At 38.9% G+C, this 23192-nt stretch overlaps 1 protein-coding gene across 2 annotated transcripts in view; it reads right to left on the bottom strand.

The window, feature by feature from the left end:
• Nucleotides 1–23192, bottom strand: part of Focad (focadhesin) — a 282441-nt gene that overhangs the window by 76777 nt on the left and 182472 nt on the right. For both annotated transcript variants that reach the window (XM_038334886.1, XM_038334887.1), the window contains exons 20-21: nt 18578–18763; nt 12184–12305 (exon numbers count right to left, since the gene is read on the bottom strand). In XM_038334886.1, coding sequence (XP_038190814.1) covers nt 12184–12305; nt 18578–18763 — 308 coding nt within the window. The remainder of the gene's footprint in view (nt 1–12183; nt 12306–18577; nt 18764–23192) is intronic.

A 23192-nucleotide genomic window follows, 5' to 3' on the forward strand; every position in this document is an offset into this window, starting at 1 on the left:
AACAGTGAGGAGGGAGGAGTTAAGACAATGCCTACTTCAAGTGCAAAGCCTTCATTTCTTTGTAAGTATTTCCCAACATTCAATATTCCCCCACACTCCACCCCGCTCCCCCCAGCACCTCTCCCCCAATCATTGTCTCTCCACCCTGTTTCCCATCAGGATAACATTAGCCTGAAAGCTGACAATTCAATTGCATCTCAAGCAACCATTTACTCTGTTATTTAATAGAAGGGGAAATCCAGTTACCATAACAACTCACATCCACATGGTAATTATGGAGTATCTAAAGCACGGCAAACCGTACTTTTCACAGTATTTGCTAGGGAGAATCTGTAAGAGGCACAGATATAATTTCTCCCCACTATTATTCATAATTTCATCTAGTTGTTCACATTGCACAAATGTGAACACTATCTTTAAAGACATATTTCTAAGACAAAGGAGCAATTGAAGGAAAAGGTGAGGCTGCACTTGTTATATTTCAAACTGGCTACATATTATCTAACTTGGGACAGCTTGGAGGAAAAATTAAAGAATTAGGAGAAGCAAAGTTAATTTCTAGTGCACAAAAAATCAAACAGTGGTCATTTAAGAAGGTAAAAAATGTATAAGCAATGATTTATTTCAGAGTACATATTTCCAGTAAGGATGAATAAAGTTTCTCTAAAACAAAAGTGGAAAACAGCTCATTACTTAATGGTAAGCATAAACACGGCTGGCACTGATCCTGGTGGCACTGTCAGGATCAGGAACATCTGTATCGCCAAGAAGGAACAAAGTAATTAAATGTGACTGCCATTCTCATCCCAGAATAAGCCACCATTGCCCAGTTTAGATGAGAATGTCAAGTCAAAGCAGGAAATGCTAAAAGATGATGAGACTGCCAGCAAATTCCAGGGAAAGAAACTGTCCCTCACTCTCAGCTTTCTCCTAGAAGGAGAAAGTCATTGCCCAAAGGACTGGAGGTATCCATCAGGGCAGGGTGCTTAGAGAAGCCTACAAGATGGGCAGGGACTACTGATAGAACCCAGTTCAAAAGATTTAAAAAAAAAAAGCACTTTAGGTTTTACCCAAATCTAAGAAGATGGTAGTCACATGGAACTAAATCAGATGAAGATCTGTAATTCTTGAAAAAGTATAATAGATAGTGGAATATTACTTTTTAAAAAGGCAGAAAATAAGAGGCAATTTGTCAATGATGACTTTACATAAATAGCTCACTGTGGCATTGAAAAGTCTTAGTTTTGCTGACACATGGTTCTCAAGAAGTATTAACACAGTATTATATATGAAAAGCACAACAAATATGAAAATACCACTTCTAGTCTAGTACATAAGGGGTTACAACTCACTATTCATCCTAACAAGCACAATTACCAAACTGATACACACACAGCAAAGTACAGCTGGACAGAGAATCACGCAAACACAGAGAATCACAACTTACTGGAACAGTAACCAGGAAGCAGACACCTACATGCTAATGAGAAATCCGGTAGGAAAACCCAGATTGGACCTAGTCAGAGAAGAGCTGGACAATCGGTGGATCAGAGTCTTCACTCATGAGAGGACCACACACCTCTGTATATTCTACCTAGAAGAGGTTGGCCAAATTTTCACAATGAAAACAAAGGAAAAATCACCCCACACATACAACATGGGGGAAGGGAAAGAAATCATTCTGAGATATGCCAGCAGAGAAGCCTCACTTAACCGAGTTAGTTACACTGTGAAACTTACTACGCAGCCGAAGCACCGCATGTGAACCTGCAATTCCCCTCCTCCAGCCTCCAAAGTACTGAGACTACAAGCATATTCTAATATGCCTGGCTCCTAACAGGGTGTTAGGAGGGCCTAACTAACATGAGGGACCAAAGTCTTTTTAATCCTTCCATGTAGAAAAGGCATACATAAATTCTGCCTGCTCTAGGCTACCTTTCTTTATGGCGGTAGAAGGAACTGAAAAACATGTGTGAAACTTATAATCATACCAGTTTAAAAAACAGACCTAATTATACAATTAAAAAATGATTCCACATCACCACAATCCCTTTACCACTTACCACTAAATGATTAAAGGTCTATTTATTTCAATCCCTTTTACATCATATCCAGTTATCAGGAAAAGAACAAAGGTCATTAAAAGGCAAAAATCAGCTACAACAAATGGAGCAGAAACAGGAATTAGAGGCAAACAGTGAGTACTATTAGAATTCTCAGAGAGGGGATTTTAAACAAATTATTAATGTGTGATGGCTGTGATGGACACAGCAGACACACATAAGAACAGTGGACAAAATCCTAAGGCAGAAGCAAAAGGAAACTCCAAGGATCAAAAGACCTGCTGCACCAGAAATGGAAAAAAGCTTGTAGTGTGTTTAAAAGACTTGCCTCAACTAAAGATAGAATATCCGAGTTTGAGGATATATCAAGAGACCATCGACTCTTTAATACAAAGAGAAAACAACAACAAACAAAAACGGAATGTCTACATTCTGTAGAAAAGGTTACCAAGCATGCAATATAAGTAATGATCAACACTAAGGCCTAATCAAGAGAATAAAATCTGCAGAGTATAGGTAGAGACCTAACATTCAGGTTGGGCAGGTCAAATGACCCAGTTAGGGGATCACGCCTCAGAAAGGTAATACCATCCTTGGAAGGTGGGGTCACCACATGCAATGATAGAGAGATGGGCAGAAAAAACCCTTCCCAGGATCCCTACCCTAGAACAATCTCCTGCAGAGATTAAAAACAGAGCAGCAGGGTGGCAGGACCACATGGAAGAGAGGTCTGTTGACCTTTAGGGAAAAAAGAAACAAAAAGATACAAGAAGCACCATGGCGAGGTAAAGGCCTCAAGGACACATCTCCAGTGAGTGGCTGCAAGCTTAGTGCTACCTCTTAGAGTTTGCAGAACCTTCCCACATAATGCATTTCCAGGGGAATAAGTAAGTGTTCAACAGATGAACCTAAAGGAGATGTTTCTTACTAAAACCTAATATATTCCAAAGACAGAGACCGGGATTAGGATTATTTACAATTATAAGGTACTAATACAACATGAGAACTGGTAATGTGTCACTTGGAAGGGCTTACTGTCAACTCTAAGGCAATCAGAAAGAAAGAGTAAAATTAAAAAGCATAGCTGTTAGGCTAACAAGAGAGAAAATAGAATCACATAAAACTCCCAAGAGTACAGAGCGAAATTGGAAGTAAAGAACATCAATAAACAAAGAGAAAACTATAACACCATAAGAGATATTAACTAAGCCATATCAATAATTACTCTGAGTCAATGTTCTATATGAACTAATTAAAATACAATGATAAAAGCCAAACAAAAACCAAGACCCAGCTATATATCTTCTATAAGAATACTACTTTAAATACAAAGACACACATAAAGTGAATGTGGATAAAGATACCAGAATAACACTGATAAATTACGTGTGCATATGTTGATCTAAGGCAGGCTTCACAACAAGAAATATGCTAAGAATAAAGGGAACATCACATCACAATAAAGGGTGAATTCCTCCAAAAGATAATAATTCTTTAAATATATCTACTAACAAAGCATAAAAAAATGACAAAACACTAAGGAGAGCAGAGTCGACTGTTGTGGGTGGACTCTTCAATACCTCTCTATTATAGGTGGAAACACACAGCAAGCACAAAGAGGAAGCACACAATGGAACTCAATATCACCAGTCAACGATAATAACGGACATCTGTTATTTCTTCCAGTAACTGCTGGCTATATAGTCTTCTAAATCTAACATGGATTTACCAGGAAAGACCACATTCTAGGCAATAAAGCACAGACAATTAAATCTGAAAGAATATCAAACGCATGATATTCATCCCCATACCTCCATGGAAACCAGCTAGCAATCAACAACAAAACATGACTAGAAAATCTCCAAAAGTTTGGGAACCAAATAGACCAATTATTAACACATTATAAACAAACAGAAAAGAAATCCCAAAAACATTTTTACAAGATTTTGACAAATAAAAATTAAAAATAAAAAAACAGGGCAGTGGTGGCATACAACTTTAATCTCAGCACTCAGGAGGCAGAGGCAGGAAAACCTCTGAGCTCAAGGCCAGCTTAGTTTACAATGCAAGTGCCTGGACAGCCAGGCCATACAGAGAAACCTTGTCTCAAAAAAATAAAAGTAAGAAAGAAAGAAAAGAAAGAGAAAAAAGAAGGAAAGAAAAAATATGAAATTTTGTAGGGTGTACTAAAGCAATGATGAGAGGAAAGTTTAGTGCAATGCATGCATGTGTTGGAAAAGATGCAAGACCTAAAATCAAATATCTAAGCTTACACCTTAGGAATGTGAAAATGAATGAATGAACAAATCAAAAAATACAAATTAAATATAAAATAATAAGGATTAGACAGCAGCAGGTGGATTTCTGTGAGTTCAGGGCCAGCCTGTTCTACATGGAATAGAAATCACTGAGTTAAAAACTAAAAGCTGTTTTTATTTTCTTTTTTACACTTTGCTTTTAATTGGTCTATACATTTTCCCTACTCCTATTCTTTCCTCCCTTTTCACTTCCACCCTCACCCTCTGCCCCAATTTACTCAGGAGAATTTGACTTTTTCTCCTTCCTAGCCGGAAGCACACAATCAACAAGCCAAACAGCAGTCTACAGCACGGGAAAGGATCTTTACCAACCCCAAGTCTGACAGAGGACTGATCTCCAAAATAAACAAAGAACTCAAGAAACTAGACATCAAAAGAACAATTTATAAAAAAAATGGGGTACAGACCTAAACAGAGAACTCTCAAGACAGGACTATCAAATGGCTGAAAGACATTTAAGTAAATGCTCAACATCCTTAGCCATCAGGGAAATGCAAAGCAAAACAACTCTGAAATATCATCTTACACCTGTAAGAATGGCCAAGATCAAAATCACTGATGACAACTTATGCTGGACAGGATGTAGGGTAAAGGGAACACTTCTGCATTGATGGTGGGAGTGCAAAATTGTATAGTCACTTTGGAAATCAGGATGGTGATTTCTCAGAAAATTAGAAATTAATCTACCTCAAGACCCAGCAATACCACTCTTAGGCATATAACCAAAGGATGTTCAATCATACCACAAGGTCATTTGCTCAGTCATGTTCATAGCACCATTATTTGTCATAGCCAGAACCTGGAAACAACCTAAATGCCCCTCAACTGAAGAATGGATTTTTAAAAATGTGGTACATTTACACAATGGAGGAATACTCAGTGTTAAAAAATAATGACATCTTAAAATTTGCATGTAAATGGACAGAACTAGGAAAAACCATCCTGAGTGAGGTAACCCAGACCCAGAAAGACTAAAATAATATATACTCACTCATAAGTGACTTTTAGACATAAAAAAGACCCTAAAAGCTGGTTCTTTAAAAGGTTAAATAAAAATCAAGAACCCTACAGCCAATGAAACTAGAAAAAAACGAGAGAGAAAATTAGCTATATTTAAATTAAAGAGAAGATACAACTCCAGACCCTACGAAAATTAGAAGGGAAGGGTAATAAAGAACACTGTGTACAACTCAGTGCCCCAAGTAATAATCAAGATAAACAGACCAATGCCTTGAAAAACACAACGTTCCAAAGTTCACATGAAAAACACATTATCTGAATAGGTCTATACCTTTTAAGAAAACTTAAATTTTAAACAGTTATTAACCTTTCAGGATGGAAGTACACATCACGGATGTGTTCACGGCTGACTACCACTAACATTTAAGGAAGCGGCCATTCAGATTCTCTATGTTTCTTTTAGAAGACAGAAGCTGATACTTCCCCCATTCTATTAAATCAGCATTATCCTCAGTGTGAAACTATTCAAAGACATCAACAAGAAATACACCACAATATTTCCCATAATGTAATTATAAAACTTGTCAAAAGCATGAGCAAATTGAATCTGACAATGTAAAAAACACATCATAATTAGAGGTATTTATCCATAGAAACTGGATCAATATTTAAGAATGTATAGTACAGAAAACGCACATTGTATTGATAGATGAAGACAAGGGCACTTGAGAAACTCAAAATCTACTCCTGATTCAAAGCAAAAACTTCCAGGTAGTTTAACCAAGGTTTAGTCTATGCTTGACAAAGAAAATCTACATAACACCCCAGTCAACAGAATCCCAGAGAACACATGATAGCAAAGACCAAGAAGCTTGTTTTTTGAGATCCTAACAAGGCAGAGATGTCAATTCTCAGAGTCTTTTTCAACATCATACCAGAAGTCCTCACTGATGCAATGTGATAGAAACAGAAAATGTAACATAAACTAAAGAAAACGAAGAAATGAAATTTCCTCTGCTACAAACAACATAAGTATTTACATATAAAGTCTAAACAAACTACACAAAAAAGTCCAGGAATTAGTTACTTCAGCCAGGCTAGAGTATACAAAACTCAACCGCTTTCCTACATATCCACAGTGAATAAACTGATATTAAAATTTGAGACTCAGTAACACAGTAATATCACCCAAAATGAAATGTGTGGATATGAATCTATAAAAATATTTACAAGATCAACATCAAGAAAACTATAAACTATGACAAATGAGCAATGAATCAGATAAATGGAGATATACTCTATGCTCATGAATAGAAAGATTCACCCAGCAGGATGCCAATCAAATCCTAGAATGTTACGTCAGAAATACCAGCAAACTGATTCTAAACCTCATACGGTGAAAAAAGGAGGAGGAGGAACAGGAAAAGGAGGAGGAGGGAGAAAAAGGAGGAAGAGGAGGGAGAAGGAGGAGGAGCAGAAGGAGGGGAAGAGGAGGAGGAGGAGGATCAGGAGGAGAAGAGGAGGGGGGGGGGAGAGGAAGAAGAAGGAAGAGGAGGAGGAGAGGGAGAGGGAGAGGAAGAAGGAGGAGGATCAGGAGGAGAAGAGAAGGAGGAGGAGGAGGAGCAAGAGGAGGAGGAGGGGGGAGAGGAAGAAGAAGGAGAAGAGAGAGAGGGAGAGGGGGGAGAGGGAGAGTGGGGAGAGGGAGAGGTGAGAGAGGGAGAGAGGAGAGGGAGACAGGGGAGAGGAAGAGAGGGAGAGGGAGAACAAGAACAAGAAGAACAAGAAGGAGGAGGAAGAGGAGGAGGAGGAAGAGGAGGAGGAAGAGGAGGAGGAGGAGGAACAGAGAGAGTGATGACTCATTAGTTAAGAGCACTAACTGCTCTTGCAGAACACTGGGATCCTGTTCTCACATGGTAGCTCACAATAGAGTGTAACCTCAGTTCCAGGGGATCTGGTCCTCTCTTCTACCCACTGTAGGCTCCTGCACACATGTGGTACATATATCATGTGAGTCTGCACACACTCACACATGAAAATAGTAAGTAAACAAATGAATAAATAATCTTTAACAAGGCAAAAGAGCCACTACAACGTGAGGAGTACTAGGCAAGTGTGACTCTAGGCCCTCAGGCTTTACTGTTCAGCTATAGTGAAGGGAGAGAAGCAAATCACTGTGTTGTACTTATGAAATAAGTACAAAATTTAACAAAACATCTACAAGACTTATAATGAAAACAAGGTGTTAACCTAACTAAATGCAGATATACATTGTTCATGAGAGTAGACCCTCAGTGTTTCTAAGACTTCAGTTTCCCGCCAATTGACCTATAGAACGATTTATGATCTACACCAGAGCAGACAAGCATGCATGTGACATCCCAAATGTTTTTATATTTACATAGAAAAGCAAAGTACCTAAAATTAAAAGTCATACTACTTTATTGTGAGACTTATTACTAGGTAACATTGATTAAGGCATACAATTTGGGTGAAAATACAAAAATATAGATAAATAACACATGCTATGGTAACAGAAATAGAAAGCACACACTCAAGAGAGGGAGGGAGGGAAAGAAGGTATTTGGGTAATAAGTGAAGGATGCATTTACAAAAGCAACAACCAGTCCTTATACAGCATTGAACTCTAATAGGTCACAGCCTAAGATGCATGCCTTGACGTGTAAAACTTCTACATGAAGTCATATAGCCTATCTACAAACTGATAAACAAATACACTAGACGTGGCTCGCCTACATAGTAAGCTACTGTTCTGCCATGAAAACAACGCAGAACCAATGTGTGCTACAACATAGGCAAACCTTAAAAACCACCCAACTAACCATATATTTTGAGTATGTATATAAATGGGTGAGTTTTAGTATATATGAATTATACCTCTACTTTAAAAATTAATGAATAAAAGTTAAATTAAGCAGAAGAGAAAATGAAAACTCTTGTTATCTTGCTTCAGACAAAAAAGAGCCATATAAAGAAAAACAGGACAATTAAGAGTCTTAAAAATTAAAAATGCCATTTTCAAAAGAAACCCATTTTAAGGAATGACAGAACTAGGAAATTTTTTCCAAAATCCATTTCTAACATAATATTTATAATCAAAATGTATAAAATTCTTTCTTTAGAAAATAAATACTCAGTAAAAAACAATAATGAAAAGCAGACACATCATGGAAAAAATAAGGACGACAAAGGAATATACAAAAAGATGCTGAGCACTACTCACCAGTACAGAAATGTACCACCTACTGTCTTTAAAGCTAACATCCCTGTCACTGGTAGGGAGGCAGGAGAACCCCTGTATATTACAGGGGCATCCACAAGCACACAGCCACGAAAGAGTCTACTAGTTTTATATAAAGTTTTATGTGCACTTACCAAATACCCCAACAGTCTCACTCCTGACTATTTTTCTACTTAAAGGAAATGAAAACAGATGTGCACACAAAGATATCTGAGCAATTTAGTGAGGAATTATGTCTGTTAATATGATCACCAAAAACCAGAAGCAAACCAAAGGCCCACCAACCAGTAACCAGATAAATATACATGAAATCCACAGGACAAAGGATTCCTAGGATCCCAGAGCTTCCAGAGACACAGCTTAAGGTAGCAGTAGGAACTAAAGCACAGTTTGAAGAATCTTCTAGAAAAATGCCAGACAGATCGCAGAAAAATAACAATAACAACAGGCACACATGCATTAAGCATTTGTTCACACATGCACGCATGAAGCATTTCTTTGCTCAGTGTTTCCAGGCTGTGTGCACTACCTGTCCCTTAGGCCTTACTCACTATGTAACTCTCTGAGTTAGTTACCATATAAATTCTCAAGGTATTGTTAAACTTGTATTCAAGTAACCCATTTATTATTTAATAATGGTTCAAAATTTTATGAGTGGTGGTACTGGTCAATCAGAAATGCCAAAGAAAAGCCAAAAGTAAGTAAACGCTGTGGACTTAATAAAGAAAGTTTAAAAATTCACTTGCTATGGTTGCTAAGCTCTACAGTCACAAACTGAAATTGAATTCCAGGGTTCAATTTCTCTTCCACTTAGCTGCTTTATGATCTTGAACAAATTAACAGGACCTACCTCAGAATGTGGATGTGGAGATTAAATAAATGAATATACTGTGCGCCTCTGCTTGGGATTCTGAGGTCACATCCTAATAAAACATTCAAAACCCGAAAATCTTCTAACTCAAAAATGCACTTAATTAACCTAACTTGCCAGGCATCATAGCTCCGCTGTGCAATAGCACACTGCAGAATACAGCAGCTTATCCCAGTGGGGAGGTGCTCGATGAGCTGGATTTGCAACTCTTGCATAGCATCACGCGAGAGAGCACTGCTCTGTATGGTGCTAGCACAAGAAAAATCCGGACTCAAAGTATTGTGTCTACTAAAGCCATATAACAAGCAGTAAGCTGAAACATCTGATGGCAGGCACATACAATGCAAGTGCAGATGTGCAGGCACAACGACACAGTAACTGTTGAAGTGCACAGCTGACCGGAAGCTACCACTGTGCAACTGTTATTGGTCAGCTCTTCAAAACTCTCACCATTTCTGGTTAAACAAAAAGCTAATGCATTGTTCTCTCTCTCTCTCTCTCTCTCTCTCTCTCTCTCTCTCTCTCTCTCTCTCTCTCTCTCTCTCTCTCTCGTGTGTGCATGTGTGTGTGTGTATTTGAGAGAGAGCGCACATGCGCACTGAGGTATGCATGGAGAAAGGAAGAGGATACTGAATCCCCTGGAGCTGTAGTTACAGACAGTTGTGAGTTGCCTAATGTACGTGCTTGAAACCAGACTCCAGTCCTTCATAACAACAGTAAACACAGCTAAACACTGGGTCATGTGAACTAAAATCCCATCCTGGATTTCACAAAATCCTGTCCAAAAGGCCCTCTAAGTGACTCCCAAATAATACTGTCATTTTCTCACCCCTCTGAGATTTTCTAGGCCATCTCTAACACAAGATACAAGTATCTTAATCTAGACACTTTCTCTGTTCATATGTGGAGCATACTGCATAGTTTCTGATACATTAGCTAAATTTAACAGATAGCTTCTACTAGCCCACACCTTCTTAAAAATTCCGTTCTAATAACTTTTTAAATCTACTTTTCATGAAGAGTTTAAACTTGGATTTGTCCTGAAAATACCTATATGTAGAACTTAAAATGGTAAAGATAGTGTATCTCTCTTTTCCATGCTAACTAAGGAGATGCCTGGGAATAGCAGATACAGAAATGACCTGTTTTCCTCTGCTGTGTTTAAACATTTTACCCCAGAGAAACATCACTCCTCCCAGGCTTTTCTCTCTTTAACTGAATGAGAGACACTGTTATGTTGCAGAATATTTGTTTATACTGTGAAGATGTGTCTTTGCCAAAGCACCTTCTGATTGGTTTAATAAAGAGCTGAATGGTCAATAGCTAGGCCTAGGCAGGAAGAGATTAGGCAGGGTTCCTGAGACAGAGAAGAGAAGGATACACCAGGAGACATGGAGAGGAAAAGGAGTTGCAAGATGAAAGAGAGGTAACGCCAGGTGATGGAATGTAGATTAATATAAATGGGTTAATGATGTGGGATTCCCTCTGTATGCTCTGAATAACACTGGTTAATAAAGGATTGCTTTGGGCCTGCACAGGAAATAGAGGTAGGTGGGGAAAACTAAACTGAATGCTGGGAGAAAGGAGGTAGAGTCAGGAAGAAGCCATGAAGCCTCTGCCAGAGACAGACATGCTGAAACTGCTGGTAAGCCATGACCTTGTGGTGATGCACAGATTAATGGATATGGGTTAAATTAATGCGTAAGTGTTAGGCAATAAGAAGCTAGAGCTAATGAGCCAAGCAGTGATTTAAATAATATGATTTCTGTGTAATTATTTCAGGGCTCAGTAGACAGGTACCAACAAGCGGCCTTCCTCCAACATGTTAATTTAAGTTATAAGAGTTAATTAGGAACAAACCTAAGCTATAGGCAGAGGTTTCATAATTAATAAGAAGTCTCCATGTCACTATTTGGGATCTGGCTGGCAGGACATAAAAGGACTCATCACACTGTTATCAAAAAAAGACTCCAAATACTTTGCAGGAGCCAGCAAGATGATTCCCTGGGTAAAAGCACATGCTTGCTGCCAAGCCCGACAATCCCCAGAACCTACAAGAAGAAAAAAACCTGGTTCCTACAAGGTACTATGTAACATCTAAGTGTGACACAAAGATGCACAGGCACACTTAAAGAAATAAATAAAAACCCAAAGAAAATGGGGTCAGGAGGATGCTCAGTTAATAAAAGCACCTATCTCTGAGTCTGATCACCTGAGTTCAATTCCTAGAAACCATAGTGGAAAAAGAAAACAACTTTCTACAAGTTGTCCTCTGACCCCCACAGGCATTATAGCATGTACAAGCATGCTATCACACACACACACACACACACACACACACACACACACACTTTTTAAGAGAAAAAACGGGCAGTCCTTTTGCTTTAAATACATTAAAATTCAATCTAAACAATGGAAGTTAAGCATTGCTGAAATAAGTAAACAAACAAAATCTTTACAGGCTATTCCATTGGGTGGTAGGGAAGTTTCAACTGTCTCTTGCAAAAAAAAAAAAAAAAAAAAGAAAAGAAAAGAAAAAAAAAGAAAAGAAAAGAAAAGAAAAACTGGACTTATCCTATTTGGTCGGCTATTTTGGAAATCATTAAAAGCAACCTGTGTTAACTGTGGCAAAGGAAAACCTTTATGAACAAATGCAATCCCGTGTATAAAAAGGGAATGGCGGAACTGTAAAGCACAAAGAACAGCACCTACTTCATGGACAAGGGCCAGGGAAGTCTGCTTGAAGCTCCGCCCTCTACTGGCCATCAGTCGATTCAGCGGCTTGCCGTCTTTACTCTGATACATGGCAACATCATAGCAAAACAACATGCCACCTTTCAAAAGAAAGAAATCAGAATAAGCATTTTCAATAACAAAAAATGTGAATTATATTCTCAGGAGTCCCACTCTCAGCCAATTTGGATAGAGAACTTATAAATAAAAACATAAAATGTTGAGCAAACTATTATTTTTGAATATTGGTGTCAAAAGAAGGGAAAAGCAGGTCACAAAATTTAACATTTAAAATATAACTTATTTATAAGACACTTATAACTAACATTTATCACTATAAACATTTATAAAAAAGAAAATTTATAATTTTTTGTTCATTTCACATTTTGCAAACTATTGATACTACCCATTAAGCTTTATCCTACAGTGAGTTTCATTAAATAAAAGTATGTGCACATATTAATCTCTGTCAAACATTGACAACACAAGGCCCCTACTTAGTCTATGCACTTACACGAACAAGCTGACCTCACACCTGCATCAGCTGGCTTTTGGTCGCCCCTCTTTTCCATGCCTTTGTAACTATGGTTAACTGAGTTCTCAACTGAACATCCGGCACCATCTTGGCTCCCAAATCAATCAAAAGCCAAGGGAGCCAGTAAAGTACCTGAGAGACAACTTATGGCAACCCAGGAAACGAATGGAAACTTAGTAATTCTGAGCCGATGAAAAGACATACTTAGGAACCAAAATGACATAAAATATACAGAGCATTGCATATTTTTTTAAAAAAAATTAAGGCAATCTTATTTCACATACCAATCCCAGTTCCCTCTCCTTCATGTTCTCCCCCTCCCCCTACTCTCTCCCCTTCCCACCACCATCCACTCCTCAGAGAGGGTTAGGCCTCCCATGGGGAATCAACAAAGTCTGTCACATCCCTTGAGTCAGGAACAAGGCCCTCCCCACTGTATCTAGGCTGAGCAAGCTGTCCCTCCACAGGGAATGGACTCCAAAGAGCCAGTTCCATTGCTAGTTAGGTCACACAAATTGACCAAGCCACACAACTGCCACCCACATTCAGAGAGCCTAGCTCGGTCTTATGCAGGTTCGCCAGCTGTCAGTCCAGAGTCAGTTCTCTCCCACTTTGCTCTGGTCATCTGTTTCTGTGGGTTTCCCTATCATGGTCTTGGTCCCATTTCTCATAATATTGTTCTTCCCTCTCTATGACTGGACTCTAGGAGTTTGGCCCAGTGTTTAGTTGTGGATCTCTGCATCTGCTTCCATCAATTTCTGGATGAAGGTTCTATGATGACAATTAAGGTAGCCATCCATCTCATTACAGGGGAAGGGCAGTTAAGGTACCATCTCCACTACTGCTTATAGATTCTTAGCTGGGATCATCCTGTGGATTCCTGGCAATTTCCCTAGTGCCTGCTTTCTCGCTAATTCCATAATGGCTCCCTCTGTCAAGGTATCTCTTTCCTTGCTCTCCTTCTCTGTCCTTCACCCAACTCAACCTTCCCAATCCATCAAGTTCTCCCCGCTTCCTTTCTCTCTTCCCCACTCCCCTACTACACTCTAACCTCCCTACATGCTGCCAATTTACTAAAAGACCTTGTCTACTTCCCCTTCCTGGGGGGATCCATTTATGTCCCTCATAGGGTTCTCCTTGTTTCCTATCATCTCTGGGGTTGTGGACTGTAGGCTGGTTATCCTTCACTTTATGTCTAATATCTATGTATGAGTGAGTACATACTGTGTTTGTCTTTCTGTGTCTGGGTTACCTCACTCAGGATGTTTTTTTTCTAGTTCCATCAACCTGCCTGCAAATTTCAAGCTGTCATTGTTTTTATTGCTGAGTAGTACTCCATTGTATAAACGTACTATATTTTCTTTATCCACTCTTCAGTTGAGGGGTATCTAGGTTGTTTCCAGGTTCTATCTTCCTTTAACATGTAATCCATGTTAATTTACATGTTTATTGAAAGTAATTAATTACATGTTTCTTGTCCAAGTGTGGGTAGATTATTCCTGTAGCAAGTGGCTACACTGCTGAAGAAAATAACACACCTCCCCCACACCCGTAACTGTCAATAGTCTATCCAAGAGCATAGCCGGGAAAGTCACAGTTCCTAGGGGGAACCTACTACTATGTTTCACTAAAAGGTAACGCTGTCAAACGACCTGCTAACTACTTGTGTTATACTCATTAATTAGAACTGAGTCCATCATTCATCGGAGAAACTTCATGCGGCAGTAAGCAACAGTTAATGCTGAAAATATATGACAGACAGTAGAATACCCCCCCTTTTGAACTGTCAACTCAAACAATTTTCAGTTTTGCTACTAAATAATTTCTATTAATTTATGAAAGTCCTCTAGATATTTTCCATGTGTCCTCTATCAGATGTGTGTCCCATGAATGTCTTCAATGTACTTGTCGTTCGTTTTAAACTAGAGCTTTTAGATCTGGGAAGCTCAGTCAGCACTGTGTGCTTGCCACCCAAACGTGAGGACATGAGCTCAGTGCCTAGTATTGACACATAAAGCAGAGCATGGTGGCATGCATTTAAAACCAGGCACTGGGTATACAGAGACAGGTGGGTCCCTAGAGCTCACTGGGCCAACCAGTGTGGATGAACCAAAAGCTGCAGGGGAAATGAGAGGCCCTCACTCAGATAAGGTTGAGGACCAAGGAAAACACTTCCCTTCCCACGTAAGGACATATATGTATACCCCTGATACACATGTATACATGGACCACATGCACCACAGACATATACAAATTAAGTAAAAATAAACACATAGGCCTTTTTATTACAGAGATCATGGCTTTTCTCCACATCACTGCTATAAATCTAGTGACAAAGTGGCCGCCATGTGTGCATGTTTCACGCTGTATTCTTTTGGTCAGCCTGTCTATCATTGCACTAACACCCCATTACTAATTATTGTTGGTTTATAATTGGTCATGACATCGGGTAATGTATGTCTTCCTACATTGTTGCTGCTAGTCTTCAGAACTGCCTTAGTTATTCTTGCATTTTTGTATTTCCACACAATTTTTGGAATAAGGCTGTCAATTGTCAAAAACGTCCTGGGGTAATATGATTTACTTAAGCCTATATATTAATTTGAGGAGATCTTAGATTTTACAATATGCAGCTTTCTAGCCCATAAATATCACATATCACTACATTTATTGTTTTTCAATATTATTTTGTAGCTATGAACTTACAAGCTATAGATTTGTTTTAGATATGCAATATTTATGATGCCATTACAGTTTTAAATTCCATTTTCTATTCATTATAACATAAAATATACAACTGATTTTATATATTCACTTTTGTGTGTGTGTGTGTGTATATATATATATATATGTATATATATATATATAACTGATGGATAGAATTCAACTATTAATCCTAATAATTATCCATGAATTATTTTAGATTGCCTATGAATATAATCGTGTCCTCTGCAAGTAATGACTGTTTTATTTCTTTAATCTTTGTAAATTTTATTTCTTTTCCTTGGCTGACAGCATTAGCTATGGCCTCTCATACAATACTGAGTAGGAGTGGTAATAATAGTGTTCATACATTTTTCTACTATTAGACAGCAAAGTCTCAATATTTCAGGATTAACTGCAAGTATGTATTTGTGGTTATTCCTTATTAGAACAAATCAAGTTTCCATATATACATAATATTTAATAAAAGTCTTTTTGGCATCATGGCCATCTGCTAAACTTTTCAGATTTTTTTTCTCTGCACATTTGACTCTACTTAAAGACTAACCTACCTTTGTAAATTAAAGCAACAAATTATCTTGGCTTTGAATTTTTGAGTTAACCATGCCTTACCCTTTACACACATTGCTTAAATAACCTCCTTCCCACCCCAGCTGTGTTCATGGAAAAGGGAGGTATATAATGTTCCTGTCTTGTAAAGTCATGGTCATGTTCTGGTGTGAATATATGCTGATCCCACGAAGAAGAATTCATTTTCTCTGTGTTCTTGCTACAGTCCATATAAATCTAGTACTATTTCCTTTTCTTGACAAACATTAGAAGAATTCATCAAGAAGCTGCCAGTACCTAAGCTTTCTTTGTAGGAAGATGATTAGGTTAGAGAACGAATTTCTTCAGTCAATATCAAATTGTTCATATAACCTCTTCTCTTATCAGTTTTATCTTTTGAGGAACTTCTGTAGCTCACTTAAATTTTGAAGAATATTGGCTAAAATTTCTTTGTAGTATTTATCTTTCTGAATATGGTAGGATCCGAAGTAGCATTTCCTTTGCTGTTATTCATACAGGCATTCTCAGCCTTCTGTAGTTATTGATTTTGTTAAACCTTCACATGACAAGTATCCTTATGGCTTTCAGCACATATTTTTATGATATTTACTTGATTTGCTATTCTTTTCCAAGCTATTTTAAAAAGTTTGGTTTCCTTCCTTGTTTCTAATAAGTATACTGAAAGTATACATTTCTGTAATAGCTAGAATGACTTGGGAAGAAAAACCTCGATTGAGAGAATGCCTACATCAGACTGACCTACAGCAAAGCCTGGGGGGCATTTTCTTAATATGAATGATTGATGCAGGAGGATCCAGACTACAATGGGCAGTGTAATCCCTGGGCTGGTGGTCGTGGCTCTTATAAGAAAGCTGACTGGGCAAGACAGGGGAAGCGAGTCAGTAATTCAGTTCCTGCCTCCTGCTTCCTGTCTTGACTTCCTGCCCTCACTTCTCTTAGTGATGGACTATAAATTGTAAGGGGAAATAAACCTCAACTCCCAAAGTTTGTTTGGTCATGGTGTTTATCACAGCAATAGAAAGCAAATTAAGACAAGCAGGCAGATACACACACACACACACACAGAGAGAGAGAGAGACAACTGTGGTGACATGTGTACCTATACTGTAATCATGTGGGGATGGAAACATGAGGATCCCTGGGACTTGCTAGCTACTAGCATAGGTCTAGGATCAGTGAAAAACTCTGTCTCAAAAGAATAAGGTAGAAAGTGATATATAAGGTCATCCTGCGCCCTCTTCTCACACATCACTCACACACACACACACACACACACACACACACACACACTTCCAAGCACTCCCACACACAATGTGCATCTCCACACACATTCAACACTGCTCATACATACACGCAAACACAAAATCAATAAAACAGTCAACAGAAAGACATTGTAGCTACATTTTACAAGCTGGTTTGTCCTCAGTATTGCACAGTTCCAGTTAATTTCTATCTTATCTTTATTGGTATATTCACTGCATAAAATATTTGGCTCCATTGTGTTATTTCTGGGCATGCTCATCATGTGTTTTGATCATATTTATGCCAGAATCACCTCTTGGCTCCTACCTCCTCTTAGCACCCTTCCTCTGCCCAAGGTCTCCTCTAATTTCATGTCTTACTTGACAAATTGAAAATGTGTAGTACAGCCTTCTGAATCTGACTTGTGTCACTCACTTAGTATGGTAACACATAGTATTCCTGCAAACGACACAATTTTGCTTCTCTTTATGGTGGCATAAAATCCATATGTATGTAAACTACAGGTTTTTTTTAAATTAACCATTTATTGATGAACACAGTCTGAATTGTGAGCAGTGTCATAATAAACGCAAAGGTGTAAGTATATTATATTATATGCTAACTTTGATTACTTTGGGCAAAACCAACAAGTGGTACAGGGAGATCATTATGGTTCTCATCTTCCTGGAAACATCTGTACTGACTTCCATAGTGATTAAATTAATTCATAGTTCCAGCAACAGCGAATGATCATGCCTTGTTCTCTCTTTATCTGCATTTCTTGTTTGTTTTCTTGATAATGGTTATTCTGGCTGGGCTGAGCTGGGATCTCAAAGGAGCCATGGTTTGCAGTTCCCTGTTGGTTAAGGATGTTAAAATTTCTTCCACACATTTGTTGCCCATTGGTTGCTCTTTCCACCAACAGGCCTGACCTCTGCCTGAGCCAGCTTCCAAGTAAGCCCATAGCCAGAATTGTGAATATATTTCAATAGAGGGGGGGAAAAACCCCTAAAATGTTCCCCCATTCTGGAATTGGAAGCCCTTTTCTTTTCTTTTTTTTTCATCTTCTTTCTTTCTTTTTTCCCTTTAGTGGAAAAAAGACTAATTACAGTCACTGCTTCTATAGTTTTCAAAATCCTACTCCAGCTTGGTTGTTTGTTGTAACTTTTCCAGCCGTGTGTAAACAGCAGCAGCAGCAGCAGCAGCAGCAGCAGCAGCAATGTCTTACCATGTGACAATGCCATGTGGAAGTCAGATCATCAGGCTATAATCCTGCACTTTGCCAACATGTCGTCTTCTTACCTGCTAGCCCAGGTTTCAGTCCTGGTTGCTTGTTTGTTTCATACATTTTCAGTATAAAATTGGGGATTCCTGCTACTGTCTTCCCTTGGTCTGATCGGATGCCTCCTTTCAATGCCGAGTGATATATTCCGCGGGGCATATTCACCATCTCCTGTTTCACAAGGGATGTAAAGAATTCTTCCAAGGCTGAAAAAGAATAAAAAGAATTTAAAACCCAAATAAGTGTGGCATTCCAAAAGCAGAGAATTAATTCTTAACCGGTACACAGAAACCTAGCTATATTTCAGGTTGAACTTTGCAGATGAAAAGTAAACTATCGATTTTCACCTCTTTCTTAAACTTCCTCAGATTAAAACAAAGCACGACACAGCTAAGGTATCAGAACTTAGAATCCACTCTTACTGTTCTGCTGTCACTTCTTACATTTAATTCATTGTTTCTGTGGCTCCACCCTCAGAATCCATCCTTTCACAACCATCCTTATGAAACATTGCCTAGCTATCGTCGTCATCCTTTCTCTAATATGCTAATAAAGTTACATCCATGGTTTCTCCTGATGATCATTCCTGCAGAATCTTCCAGGCAGAAGCTGAGCTTGTCCTTTCCTTTCCTAACACCATCCAATAGCTTTGACTGTACATTTAAAAAAATACAGTACAGATTTTGATCACAAACAAGGAAGCGTCAGGACTCTCATCCTGACCTCATTTCTGCCATGCTCCCTTCTTGCCAAGCTAAAGATATCTTTCCAAATAGCCTTTCTGTTCTTCAAAATTATAGGCCTGCTGTGTTGTATAGGCATGTGAGACTTGCTTGCTGTCTACCTGGAGTATACCAGATTTTCACAGAATGAGTCATGCTTCTCCTTTGGATGCTTTCAGAGAGATCTTTCTGAACCAAGCACCTTTTTGTAGCAATATTAGTACAAGTATTAAAACTGAAAAATCCATTCTTACTTCTTTATCTGCACTGCTAATGAAGCTTGTGCTCTTTGCTATTTGACAATGTATGTACTACTCAGCATAAAATGTAGGATCAGAAGACAACAAGATGTCAAACAAAATAACTGGTAAGGAAAGACTTATGGGTTCAGGGCTGAGTGTCATTTCCATAAGGGCCACTAGAGGCTGCCCAATACAGAAACAAAAACAAAGCATTAAAGATAGACGAATCACAGTGGGGGGGAAAAACACTAAAAACAAAAAGAGAAAATACTGAATGTCTCTCCAACAGAACAGAAAGGCAGGGGTCCACCGAGTCACATCCAAATTTCATTAGGAATATTTCGACCTCAAGGTGCCCTTTAAATGACCATGATTTAAAGCAGTGGATACCCCCTAGCACATCCTATTAGGTGTCCTTCTATCTTTCTATATCATCTCCTGGATGTAACCAAACTTATCCATTCAAAGCAAAGAGAGGGACTGTGGAGGTAGCCCCGTCAGTAACATATGTGGCAGAGCATGAGGACCTGAGTTCGATTCCCAGCACCTATACAAGAAAGCCAAGTGAGGCAGCATACACACGCCATCCCAAGTCAAAGACAAAGGATCCCTGCAACCTGCAAGCAGGACAGTCTACCCAATGGCAATGCTCAGGTACAACCAAAAGACTCTTCTTCAAAAAGTATGGATTTTTTTTTTTTTTTTTTTTTTTTTTTTTTTTTTGGTTTTTCGAGACAGGGTTTCCCTGTAGTTTCTAGAGCCTGTCCTGGATCTAGCTCTTGTAGACCAGGCTGGCCTCGAACTCAGAGATCCGCCTGCCTCTGCCTCCCGAGTGCTGGGATTCAAAAAGTATGGAGAACAGCAATTGAAGAAGACACCCCATGCACATCTCTGGTCTAGACACATTCACACTCATACACAGATAGGTGCACAAATACATACACACACATAGGTAAGAACATCTGTTGGGGCAGTTTCTATGACTCCTCTACACCTACCCTCTACCCTCTACACTGCTCTGTAGCCTCCAAACAGATGTGGGAAACGCATCAACAGGCTGCTCAGCTCAATCACTGAAAGGCAAGGGTGAAAACACAGTGAAGCCAGGGAGCTTATTCCCTAAACACTGTCCAACAGGTTACTGCAGGCTGCTTGCACCCTGTTTAGAGGGCTGTCTCCCCTTAGGCAGCTCTATCTGTGACATCAATGTCTCTCTCCCTCCCTACACAGGCCAGAGTACCCTAGCTATTCTCCGATGATTCATCCATCATGTCTAATGAATTTCCATTAACTTTGAAAACATACTTATGGAGAATTACTTTATTAAACTTTCTACGATTATTCCACTGAACATGAACCCCATGTCCTGTCATGACCTTGATGAATCTAAACAAGTGAACGATATGTAATCACAGGCTATGTGCTCCAGTTCCTGAACAGATACAACTGCTGCAAGCTCAGTCTGAGAACAGACTTTACAAATTGTGTGTGCGTCACGTGACTGTGAAGATAGGAGCACTTGGTAAGAGAGGATAATTCAGAAAGAACTGTGTTCTGACAAAAGGGCGCATGTCAAAAGAGAAGAAAGGATACATAGGCTTGCAAGTGCACTGCTCTAGCAACGGAAAGTCTTCTTGTCAAGGTCTGTGCTCAACAGAAACCTCTCAACTCCGTCACGGAGACGTGAGGTAAGGAAGCAGGGACATGAATGAAGCCACTACAGAGAACACATCTTCTCCAAGTACGTAAACCAGCAACTAGCACTCTTTCCACTCTCTGATGCCTTGGCCTTGACCTCTTTATTATATATAACCAGGTGAGAATTCGCAAAAAAGAAGAAAATCCACAGGACAACGAGGTGAGAAGTTAACACTGCAGTTATGGATAATGAAAAATCATTCCAATGGAAGAAATATAAAATTAATACAAGGAGCTAGGTTAAGGATCTTAAATACACTATGCTGAATGAAAAAAATATCTAACTCCTAAAGTTCCCAAACTTGGAGTATCTGAAAAAATCCAAATAGAACTACAGTACAAATAGATTTAAACTAGAACTTTAAAAATCTCAACATTAGGGTCTGGAAAGATTGCTTGGTGGTTAAGAATGGATACTGCTCTTGCGTGAGACCAGAGTTCAATTCCCAGCACCAACAGGGCTGCTGACAACTGTATTTAACTCCACTTCCAGGAGATCTGATAACCTCTTCTGTCCTCCATAGGTGCCAGGCACACACATAATGCACTTACATACATGTAGGCATAGCACCCATACAGGTAAAACTTTAAAAAAAAATTGTGTGTTAAGATGAAGAGGAGGAGGAGAAGAAATAACCAACAAGAGAAATAGGCCATGATCCCCCTCTGTTCAGAGCAATGGCTTTACTGCCATCAGTGACCAGTGAGCATCAAGCAATCTATACCCAGTATGCTTCTAGTCTCTGTTCCTATGGTGCAACCTATGCCCTTCTCTGTCAGTACTACATTAATCGGAGCAAGTGAGCACAGAATAATGTGACACACTGTCTATGGTCATGGTTTTCCAGACATAATTAATACCTCCATGATCAACTTGACTCCAATTAGCAGATTTCCTCACACAATCACAGTTGATATAGTACTGACCAGCAAGTAAAGACACCAGCACAGAGATACCACTGTTCAAAAGAGATTTCCAGTAGCAATGTTTTCCTTCTTCCCAGGCACTTGCACCCTCTGATGACCACAGGACTGCAGGAATCAGCAAAGGGTGCAATATCATTTTAGTAGTCCAAATAAACTATTGTCCATGGCTGTTTTAGGACACGGGAGTAGTGTTATATAATAAGCTTTTTCCTACTCCTATAAGCTCTGGACAGACTCAAGGCTCCTGGGGAACTAGGAGGTAGAAAGTGTAGAGAATAAGTAACAGTGAACAAGTATTGGTGGCTTGCCGTAAAGAAGAAAAGAAATGAAATGGTATGTTTGACTCAGCTCCAGTATTCAGCTGGCTCTCCTGAAAGGAAGCAGGGATGAAGAGGAGTTTTATCTATAAATTAACAACAAATTTGGCTAAATATCCAGGGAAGCTCTGTACTTCATGAAATCAAGAAAAAAAAAAGATAACATTACAGATTACTATAATAACAGTACAATGAATAGTTGAGAGAATATAACATTTTTTTATTAAACCTCATTTGCAAAACTTAAATGTTTGTTCAAGGTAGAATTTAAACAAAAACCAAATGTTGGTTAACACTGAAGAGTTTCAAATCACAATGGATCATCTACAGAATTTTTAAGTGCTTTTTATAAAAATTTTTAAATATAAAATTTTAATCACAGTCCATAATCCATATCTCAAGCTATAATCACTTATTGTTTTTTAGGTAAGACTAAAATAGGAACAGTGAAAGTTTTATATGTGTGAGCACCACACATAGGCACAGCATGCCTTTAAAGGCTAATGGTCCAATAAACTTTATATCGAAGCTGAATGACCACATAACTTGATCCTTAAAATTTAAAGAAAAAAAAAAAACAAAAACAAGACATGGTCTCCTTATGTAGCCCCGGATGGCCTGGAAGTCATTGCATGAACCAGGTGAGCCTCAAACCCATTGTGCCTGGCAAAGGTACAACCCCGTCTTCCAGCTCATGACTCTCCAGCTTCTTCCTCATCAGCACATCCC

Source organism: Arvicola amphibius, chromosome 6, assembly GCF_903992535.2.
Source record: "Arvicola amphibius chromosome 6, mArvAmp1.2, whole genome shotgun sequence".
Taxonomy (NCBI): domain Eukaryota; kingdom Metazoa; phylum Chordata; class Mammalia; order Rodentia; family Cricetidae; genus Arvicola; species Arvicola amphibius.